Raw genomic sequence first — 11,480 nt, forward strand, 5'->3', positions numbered from 1 at the left:
AGAAGGACTGGGTGATGCTCTAGAGAGACATATGTATGTATATACACACACACAAATATATGCATACATACACGTATAAGCATTAACTATCCCTAAGGTTACTATAAAGATTCAGTAAAAGAATGTGTATAAAGTGCTTAAAACTTATTGTAGATACAGAATTTCTATACAGAAATAACTTCATTGCTAGATCTAAGTTAAAGCAATTTGTGGAGTGTTTCACTCCAGTTAACTAAAATGAGACTAAAACTAGATGGGAATATTCAACAATCATGGCACAAACCGAAAAACCAACCACATTATATGATAAAACTATATGGCACTTTATAAATGCTTTCATACAAATCTCATTTCACCCTTAATACTAGGTACATAGGAATATCCACCTGTGTTTTCTCGAAAGATGAAATTATTTGGCCAGATACACAGCTAATGAGGGCAAATGCTTGGCACTGGAGCATGTATCACCTTGCTTGGCTTGGGAACCTAAGCAGCTGAATTCAGCTAACCTTTTAGTTTACTCAACATTACCTACTGGTCGCCCTGTTGTGGATGGTTATATCTTTTTATTAAAACTTTATCTTTTTATTAAAACTTAATTACATTTAACTGCCTTGACATACACTAAGCATGACAAATATGTATGTCCTGCATTTGCTATCAGGAAAAGAGCTTCCAGGGAGCCCCAAGAGCATCAGGCTATTGCTATTTCCCTTCATCAACCAGGAAGAAGAGATGAATGTCATTAAAATGGAGAGTCAGAAAGTTATCCTGGAAAAAGAAGTTACAACAATAGCTCTCTTCTATGCTGCTTTCGACTAGAAATATAGTTTCTCCGTAGTCGAAAAACTGAAAACTAGGCCCAGGAATGATTCTGCTCAGAACACGTGCTTATTGGGCCTGCTGGTATTTTCTTAACCCAAGCAGCGCCGCCAAGCGATAAAACCAAAAACTCGACCTTGTGTGCAGGTCTGTAGCACAAGAGGACAGTATGTCACCCAAGAAAACAACACAACTGGCTAAATAACAAGCAAATAAAAGAAATAGCTGTTTCCCCTTCCGCATGCTTCCTGATGACTTTGACAGAAATGCAGTGTGTTCAGCCACGTAAAGGCATCCTGGGATCCAGACAGGGACCAGAGCAGAGCTGGGCTTTTGGAGTACTGAGAAAACCTCAACTTTGTACAAGAGTCACTTAAACAGCACTTAATTTCTCTGAAGTACTGTCTTAACAAGTTTCAGTTTGAATAATTTTTCTATAATTTTACAGAGAGGAAATGCCCTTCAGCAGTCTTAAGAGGTACATACATACAAGAGAGGTTCTTACTTCCCCAGGGCAAACATTTTTAAAAATCCAAAGCCTTACCACTCTGAGGTGGAGGCTTTCTGGTATAGCTCTCAAACTGAAAAATGAGTGTCCCTAGAAGACAACTATTTCAGCATCCTATACTGTCACTCTGCTTTCACCAAAACTAGGACAAGAAAAGACAGATTTCAGATATGTCAGGAAGGGGCAGTGTAGTGCAAAGAACTTTCTGTTAGCAATATAAATAAAAGAAGTAAATGCCTGGAGAGAAATTCAAGTCATTAGAGGAGGGAGGACTTTCTCTTTCCCCAGTAAACGGTAAAGTACATTTTTCCACTGCAATTCATACACCTCATCTTTAAATACAAATAAATGAATTCCATTCTATTTATCAATTAGAGATATAAAATTTATATATCCTTTAAGATATAAACAAAGCTAATAATAAGTATTATATGTTTTAAATGATTTCTGAGTTGACATTACTCTCTACCCTAACAATGTCTCCTGACATAGTTCTATAGCGCTATTTAAAAAAAGACATTGTCATCAGCTAATTGTTTGGGCCAAGTCCTCTAGACAGGCAGGAGGTGAACTGATTGTCTTCAAAAGATTCCTACAATTCTTCAATTCTCTTGAGTCCAAGAACAGTGAACAAACAATCTGCTACAGAACTAAATTCCTGGGTTTCACTGTGACTTTCATCCCTTATCACCAAAGCTCAAGAATTCCTGAAACAGAGTGAATAATCAGTGGATGCCTGCTAAGCACAGTCATTTGACAGACCCAACTTAGAGCAGAAGGAGACGTCTCCTGGGAGCCAAGTGCTTTATGAAGGTGTCCCACTCATGCATTGTGAGAGCACAGGCTTTGTCTACAAACGTTATTCTTACAATCTTACAAGAATTGCAGGGAGATGCCAAATTTCTTCAAGTTCTGAATTATAATATCCAGCTGATCTTTGCTGAATGGGCTGCTGAGGTCAGTGAACACTTCAATATGCCTCTTCTCGAACTTCTTCCCTCTAAAAGAGAGTTGATCACATTAAAAAATCATTCTCCTGAATTATTTCCTACAAAATCAAATGCACCTGGTCACTGAGTAGAAAATGGTGAAGAAATGGTTCTAGACACAGTTAACAAATGGATTACATTATAGGAGCCCAGTATTACATGTGCTCCGTCAAGTTCCTACTAAACATGTAATCAATCTGGTTATAACTCATACTTTAACACTTTGGGAAAAAAAAATTGAATCATTAAGGAAACATAATGCCCCTGATTTCCCAACTCCAACTTCAGTTAAAGGTGTGATCATTATGATTAAAAAGGATCCCTTTCTGGCCTCCACAGGGGAGCATGGAAACAAGGGATCTCTCTGTGTACAACTTCAGTCTTGCAAGGAGTCACTTTCTGAACACCTTTTCCTGATTCCACTCACAGGTCTAGTGCCAGGATTTAGCACAGAATGTGCAGAGACTGAGAAGTGATAACACCAGTTTAGTTAGGCTTGAGGTTTTAGTGCAAATATCTTGGTAAGAGTCAGGGGTAAATGTGTTTTACTTAGAGATGCCCATTTAAAAGGCCAAGTAATTAAGCAATGAAGTTGGGGGCTCCTCTGGGTTTAATTTCAATTACAACTGGACCACACCACTTAGTATTTTTAAACTTCCTCGGTAGTTAGCTTAAGTCAAAGAGCCTGAAATAAGACAAACATTTATTTCTCCCAAAGAAATGCCCACCAAGAATAGCCCTTCCTCTTTTTAAACTTATGAAAAGGAGAGACTGACCTGAACCACTGATATCTTTCAAATTCTATATATGCTTCTTTAGTCATACAAACAGGCTGCTTGACTAACAATGAATCATATGGATACATCAATCTATACCGAGCAAAAGCACATTTCCAATCTCTTCACATGAGACACTTACACAGTTTCTTGTTGAATAACATCCATGCACACGATGAGTGCATCCACGACTCATCTAGTTAAGGACAGAAGATATCACCAAATAGTCCCTTTATCCCAAGAACCAGAAACATTTTTTAGTACTGATATCCGCAGAACTAGAAATTGTTGACACAGGGCTGGTTGTGTGATGATTTAAAATTACTTGCCTGAGTAAACTTCTTGCAACGTTTATCTCACTAACATATATTCATATATGCTACATATTATGTGTGTTTGTGTGTGTATCCTCAAATATATAACTAGGAAAAGTAAAATAAGCCAAAAGGTAATCTAACATATCCCATTCATTTAATCAAAAATTATACCATTTTACAGTATCAGGAAACCAAATTTTGCATATAGTTCTTTCTTAAGTATGAAATAAGCTAAAATATATCATTTATGTCACTCCCAGTACAACAGCACCTCCCAGTGCCCAGGGACAGCACTACTGTTTAGAAAAGGCAAACATAACCCCTTAAATCTATAAAAGAAATTAGAAATCTCACAGTTTAAATATTAGTTTGATTTTCATCACAAAAATGTTCTCCACCCAAAAAAACATGGAAATGCTTATGGTACACTCTTTTAAAAGATCTCTATGTGTATGGCCCTCCCTGGTGGTGCAGCGGGTTAAAGCACAGCATTAAGAAGCTAAAGCCACTTCCGCATGAGTTCGATCCCCGCCTGTCCCTGCCTGCCCCGGAGGTGACCCCATGGTGTGACAGACCTCTCCTGACCCGCCCGCTGCTCCCCTCAGCAATGTACTTTGTCGATCTGCCTGTTCTGCTCCCCACTCTTGTCTCTGGTGAATCCTATCACCCTCCACATCTCTGGCCTGTACCCCAGTTCTGTATGAATAAATAATTAAATCTTTAAAAAAAAAAGATCTCTAGATCTCTATGTGTAAACATTCCTAATCACCATACCCGGTACACATAGCAACTACATGTACCCCCAGATCTCTTCCCTAAACATGCCCTCCAGCCCCTCAACAGCCTGGAGCAAAGAAGTAGTGACAGAAAGGCCTGGAGTTCAGGCACCCAAGGCAACGTGATTAATTTCACATTAAATCCAAATACATGTCACCTCCCTGTTCTTAGAACCAAAAATGTCCACATACTCAGAGCTGAAGTTCTTAGAGAGGCTCACCAAACTAGATAATGACTCAAGATAAAGTAAGATTTTTCTTCTTCTCTGGTGGAAAAAGGATACAATCAGCATGTTGTGAACCTAGTTGGATTTTGCTTTCAATGTCTTCCAGCAAGTCAAAATCTGGGAGCATCAGGTGTCTGTGCACAGTGATGTTCCGATACTGACCCTCACCAGCCAGGGCATTTTCGGTGCCATCTGTACCAAAAAGGACTAGTGCAATTTCATCCTTGCTTTCAGCAAACACCTAGAGAAAAATATTGTAAGGTTGAAAACCACCTGAACGTCACTGAACACTTACCTTTCAGGGAGTAAGATGACAAGACCTCTGTATGCCAGGTCTCTGGGCCATTGTCAACTACAGAATACTAGGCTAGATGGCCCGTGGGACAATGACTATTCCTTGGCTGCAAGCAGACTTATCCAGTGACTTCAGGCCCCCACTCCCGCCCTTTATTTCAGCATAATTTAGGGTAAGGGAACTGCTCTTGTTGACTGCCAATCAAAAGTCTAATTCTCAAAACAAAAATTAGTTATGAATAATCTGAAAAGCTGTTACCCTGTCTTCTTCAAATGACTATGCAAGATTTAAGTTTTCCAGATATTAAAAATGTTCCTGGTTCATATCCTTCTCCCAGAAATCTGTTACAGGTATACATCCCATGAAGAAATCCTTGCATGTGTACGCAAGGAGACACTGAACAAGAAACTCACTTGAGGCCTATTTAAAACATGCAAAACTGTCATTAATAAGGGCATATAAAATCATGCTGCAGAGTATTATACCCCAGTAAAATGAATACATTTATACCATGTTTATCAACGTGAATAAATCTCAAAATCACAAGGTAAAGAAAAAATGGTAAATATGTAATACAATTACAAGTACCTTAGAGAATATCATAAAACACTAAATATTTTTTAATGAATGTGTTTATACTCAAAAGTATAACATATACATGGCTATAACTAAGAGAATTTTGAGGGAAGAGGGAGAGAGGACGAAAGGAGGATTGGGAAGGGATACACAAGAGACTTAAAGTTTATCTGTAATAATTTATTTTTTAAGAAAAAGAAATCAAATAAATGTGGTAAAACTTTGGGATATAGCACCAGACAATGTGAAAATAGCTTTCCATCATATTATTCTCAGAAACTGCTATCATGGATTTAGCAAAAGTAGCTGTCAGTCCAGGCAGGAGGGGCAGAAAAACTGCACACTGCTAACACTTGTGCTTACAGCACGCAGAGTACTGCTCTAAGCACTGCATTTACATTTAGTCTTTTATTCCTCAAGCAACCTTTTGGGAGAGATACTATTTTCTTACACATTACACATGGGGTACTGTGGTTGATAGTTTCCAAAATGGCCAACATTTCTTCCTTCTCTCCTAGTATTTGCAGGCCACTCTTTAAGACAACAGAGGAAGCTAACTGACTCCCAAACCCAACTTGCTGTATCAATGAGAACTTGCTGTAATGACTTGCTTGGCTGACAGAAAGTAGTAAAAATGACATGTTGGGATTTCTAAAGCTAGCTCAGCTAGTTCATAAAAAGCCACTAGCAAGTCTCTTAGAATATCCACTCTTGTTCTATTTCTTTGAAGAATGTTATTGAGATTTTTATTGGAATAGCATTAAATCAGTAAATCACTTTTGGTAGGCTGGCCATTTTAATGATGTTGATTCTTCTGATCCATGGGCAGGGGATGTCTTTCCATTTCTTTATGTCTTCTTGTATTTCTTTTAACAGTGTTTTATTATTTTCTTTGGAAATGCAGATGGCCAACAGGCATATGAAAAAAGTGATCTTCAGCATCACGTGTAATAAGGGAAAAGCAAATCAAAACCACAATGAGATACCACCTCACACCAGTGAGAATGGCACATATTAAAATAACTAGCAACCACAAATGTTGGCGAAGATGTGGAGAAAAAGGAACTCTCCTACACTGCTGGTGGAAATGCAAACTGATACAACCATATGGAAAACTGTTTGGAGGCTGAAAATGAGGCTTCCATATGACCCAGCAATCCCACTACTAGGTATCTACCCAAAAGACACAAAACATTGATTCAAAAGGACACCTGCACCTGCTGCTCTATTTACAAAAGGGAAGATGTGGAATCAACCCAAAAGCCCCAAAATAGATGACTGGATCAAAAAGATGTGGTACATATACACAATGGAATATAATTCAGTAATCAAAAAAGATAAACTCATGCCCTTTGCAGTAACATGGATGGAGCTGGAAAGGATCATGCTTAATGAAACAAGTCAGAAAAAAAGAAAAATACCTGGTGGTTTCACTCATAACAGGAGTGTAAGGCATCAGGGAAGGGGAAAAAGCAATTGTAATAAAGTAAAAACAAAAAGCAACAATCAACTATAAACCAGAGATATTCTATAGGGGTGGAAAGGGGGACAGAATCAAAACTGGGGTGGGAAGAGCACACGGCACTATGGTGATGGCACAAGGGTGAACTCGTGGTGGGAAGTCCATGGGGATTACAATCAAGATGAAAAAATTGCACAAAATGAAGAATGATGTATACACACACACACACACACACACACATATCTATTTAAATTAAAAAAAAAGAATATTCACTCTTAGGATACTTCATAGAAACAGCTGCTATTATATGAGAATCCCAAGCTACCTAGAGAAGCCCATGTATGGGTTCAAATGGACAGCCCCAACTGAGCTCACAGTCACCAGCCGGCACCAACTAGCAGTCCCAGGAGTGCGCCACCAGATTTAGTCTGCAGAGGACTCCGCCCCAATAACCCTGAGTGCAACTGCACAAAAGGTTTCAACAGTCATCCAGCTGAGCCACCAGGACATTCCACAAAACAATGACAACTTTTAAAAAATATCATTTAAGGTAGTTTTGGGATAGTTTGTTATCAGCAAAAGGTAGCTGAAACAGACACAAAGAAGTTGCAGGACTTGTTCAAGATCAAAAAATTACATGAGTTTAATAAGTGACATGGAGGGTCAAAGTTTCAAACCCAAACCTTGATTCCAGAGATTGTGCTTAAAACATTATTTGACACTGTCTCTTGTTTCTGACACTACCTGTAACAGCCAGTGGAGAGACCAAAGTAAGGAGAGGAAAAGACATCAGGATCTAATGGTAGTTTGACTTGTATGTGAAGATTTGGAAGAAAACTCAGGTTCCCAAAAACACAGACGCTAGACATTTAACAAGCCTGGTTCTTGCATTATTAAGTGGGGGTGACAAATAATTAAATCATCGTGATAAGCTCAAGGTAAATCTGCAACGTACCTGTCGCTGCACAAACATGGTCATCACCTTCTTTGCCAATTCAAATGGTGATTCTTCACCAGGAAAGGAGTTATTCATGGCAGGGCCCACGTCTAAGCACAACACAACAGCTGCCTAGAAAGAAAGTGCCAAAGAGTGTTTGAGAAAATGTTACTAACTGGTCTAACTCAAGCCAAACTGATGATTAAGGGATGCGTGATGAAAGACAGGAATGTTCTAAATAACATAAATTTTCACTGTGGAAAAACCTGAAATAGTCTTGATACTTTTTAAAAGCTAGGAAGTGGCCTCCCTGGTGGCGCAGTGGGTTAAAGCACAGCACTAAGTTAAAGCCACTTCAGCATGAGGTGATAAATAAATCTTTAAAAAAAAAAAAAAGCTAGGAAGTATGTGGCAGGGCAGGAGATATCTATAGATACCTACTGCTCTTTTGATCTGAGCTAAAAAATAAACCAGTACTACAGCAGATCTGAAAACAACCTGCACATTAGAGATAAGTATTGTCCAGATGAGCAGACAAACTGCAAATGATTTGAAGACCTATAAGCATGTGAATACGTACTTATAAGCCACTGATCTGAGATATAATCTGTTCTGAAGCATTTCTGTGACAATAGGTGACTGCTGCAATCGATGATATGCTCAAAGGATACATCAGATAACAATAATGTTTGTAGGGCACTAAGGAAATAGGGGAAACACGAACAAGAGGTAAAAGGAATACATGCTAAGTTCTATATTTGGCATCCAAAACTTAACTGAAAGAGTTGGAGAAGATCTGAAACTAATAGCAACTCACAATTTCAGAGTAGATTATAAAATGAGTCACCTGTATGGATGTTAACTGTAGCATACATCACCTATCTCATTCCATACTCCAAAATATTTTAGGTATCAGTATGCTAGTAGTAGTATGATAAATTCAAGGAAGGAAAAGAGAGAAAAAAAAAAAGTTATATTAGCAACCTGGAGACCTGAGACCCAATCTCATCTGGATTACCAATTAGTTCTGAATCTTTGAGATGTCATTAAAGCTTACTTAATTCTAGGAATTAAGGACTTAATTCTAGTCACTAACTTTACACAGAAATCGCTTTACAGGAGCTTTCAGGTTTTTTTCCAGAGTTACAATTCTTTAACACTATCTCACCTGTGCTTAGTACTTATAAGATTACATCTGACAAACTGTGAGCAGTTTAAAGCATCACATCTGATGAGAAACACTAACTGTAAATGAACATGAAGTCAGCATGTTAGAGTAGGGTCTGGAGAATATATGCCATGAGGAGTAGTTAGGGGAGTAAAAAAGGATTTTTAAGCCATGTATGAAAAAGTTGGGGAATATGATAGCTTTCCCCAAACATCTGGCAGGTGTTATAAAAATATTGGCCTGCAAGTGAGATAAAAAGATCAATGGAAGTTACAGGGAACCTGGTTTGACTCTCTTTAAGGAGAAAAATAACACGAGTGTACAATAAAAGAATTGCTGTTTTCTTAAGCAGTGAGCTCCTGAGATTAGAAGTATTAATATTTTGAAAATCTGGATAAGTTCCTATCAGGAAAGTTGGTGTCTACATTTGATTATGTCTCAGGCATCTAGTTTTTTCCTAGTTTATAAACACTGGACATGATTCACTAATATTAAGATTTCTGGAATAAAGATTGCATGTTTGATTTAAAAAATAAAAAATTTCTTTGAGGCCCAGAAAATTTACATCATAAGAATCTTAAAAAATACAAATCTAAAAATATGCTTTCATTTATTTAATAGATGCTCAAAAAGGCTACTGTTAAACAGTTACAGCAATTTCCCAGAGAAATCAGACAGACAGCACTGGAGAGGTGGAGAGAAAGAGATTTAATTGTCACAATGGCAAGCTCAGTGGGTAGTTCCCAAAAGCCTGAGCCCAGAATTGCAGGAACAGTAAGGTTTCATACAGTTTGTATATAGAAACTTGTTACACCATCCACTGGAGATTTTATTGTTTGGGAAGGGGCCAGTGCAGCCATAGCGACTACAGTGGGCAAACAACACAATGCAGAAACCTTCCACTCCAGCAAGCAGCAGGCAGCAGAATCCAAGCAGCCAATTTAACAACTTCCTGTAGACTTAGCAACTTCCTGCTTCAAAACCAGAAAACTAAAGCGCTTCAAAACCAGGCGACTAAAACTCTTTTGCCAGGAATCAGACATCAAAAAATGGCATCAAATAGTTTAATAAAATGTAACTTCCTGTCTGTGCATTGACAAGTGTCTATATAACATTTGAAATTCTCTTCTGGCAGCAGTAAAAAAAAAAACCAGGAAAGAGAAACTGGGCAGACCAACCATTTCTGTTCATTTATATCAAAATAATACAGGCTGATAGAACTTTGCTGCAAGCCCACTTGCAGTAAGTAGCTACTCTCTAGAGCTGCAAAGTTTTCAGCAGCCAAAAGACAAATAGGTGAGTGGCATCAAACTTTCACAATCTTTTAAATTAGCATTTCCCAACAGGAAGCCAAGGTGGCTATATATCACTTGCTCAAACTCCTACTTTTTCTGTGTAACAGATGCTAGTAACGCCTAGCTTTTGGATGTATGGAAGGATGGACGAAAGGACAGACAACTCCCTGGAAGACAACTCCCTCTAGTAATCCTACTGAGACAAGTGACACCTCCCTTCTTAGAATATATCATTTGAGATATTCATTATAATGTCTGTTACTAAAGTGGGACACTGAGAGTCCAAGCCTCCTACCATCACAGGCAGAATCTAAGATTCTGAAACCAGACAGCCTGGATTCAAATCCAGATCCCCCCACTTATGGACAGGTTTGGACCTTGACGATCTGCTTCACTTCTGTTTTATATCTCAGTGTTCTCACCTGTAAACTGGGGCTTATTTTGATCTCATGGGTATGTGAAAATTAAACAAGACAGCAACTATCGGATCAGAACTAAAATTTTCAACAAATGAGACGGATTACAGCTATTACAAGTATATATGACGCTTTACATTTTAAGTTTTATCACTCACAATGCCTCTCCTAAGTATTGAGTCTGTGTAGCACCTGCTTAGCAAGGCTAACTTCCGTTATGAAAATGAATTTCAAACTTCCCGACTCAGAGGCAGTGGAGAAGGGGGGGAGGGTTAAGGAGTCGGTCAGGAGAGTGGTCTACAGAAGTGAGTAGAAGGAAGTGAGAAGACAGGAGGGGATGGAGAGTGGGCGAGAATCAAATTCAGCTCTTAGGACTCGTGATCCCCAGCTTTTCCCACAGTGCATCACGGGGTTCCGGTTCTTCCTACCCAACGCATTACGGTGATAGACCCTCTTATCTTCGCATCGCCTTGACCCTGCCTTCTGACCACCCACTACAAACCCGGGCGTAGGCAAGGCCCAACCTCGTGGACCGCTCTACCTTACTCCTGGAACGCGCCATGTTGCTGTTCCGCAGGTGCCTGAGCACCCTTTCCGGGTAGGAACTAGCGGGACCGCTCCTTAGTTCCGGTGAACTCGGTTCCGCCCTTGGTAGGAAAAGCCGCACGGTGGAGACTGGAAAGGGCGAGGGAAAACGCTGGCGCTGCGAGCATGCGCAGATTTCCCAAGCTCCGCCCCGATGGCTACATGAACCACCCTGCAGTAGCACTAGGTGAATGCGGTTTACTTCCTTAAAAGGTTCATTTTTCTTTTCTCCCTTTGGGAAAAACACTTATAGCACTGTGTGTCAGGTCTCCAGAGTTAGAGTTCCCCATATTCACTGTAAGTGTGAATATGAATAAGAAGCCACGTCTAT

At 39.2% G+C, this 11,480-nt stretch overlaps 1 protein-coding gene across 2 annotated transcripts in view; it reads right to left on the reverse strand.

Annotated features, from left to right (window-relative positions):
* XRCC5 (X-ray repair complementing defective repair in Chinese hamster cells 5 (double-strand-break rejoining)) overlaps positions 1-11,179 on the reverse strand; it is a 70,434-nt gene extending 59,255 nt beyond the window's left edge. Inside the window, exons 1-5 of one of the 2 annotated variants that reach the window (XM_004674806.2) lie at positions 11,106-11,179; positions 7,704-7,817; positions 4,473-4,656; positions 3,238-3,286; positions 2,208-2,330 (exon numbers count right to left, since the gene is read on the reverse strand). In XM_004674806.2, the coding sequence (XP_004674863.2) occupies positions 2,208-2,330; positions 3,238-3,286; positions 4,473-4,656; positions 7,704-7,817; positions 11,106-11,126 (491 nt within the window). In that variant the 5' untranslated portion in view covers positions 11,127-11,179. The other variant, XM_012728693.1, reaches the window with a different exon arrangement.
* Between the last annotated feature and the right edge of the window lie 301 nt (positions 11,180-11,480).

Source organism: Condylura cristata, unplaced genomic scaffold (assembly GCF_000260355.1).
Source record: "Condylura cristata isolate star-nosed mole 26May11 unplaced genomic scaffold, ConCri1.0 scaffold00002, whole genome shotgun sequence".
Lineage (NCBI taxonomy): Eukaryota > Metazoa > Chordata > Mammalia > Eulipotyphla > Talpidae > Condylura > Condylura cristata.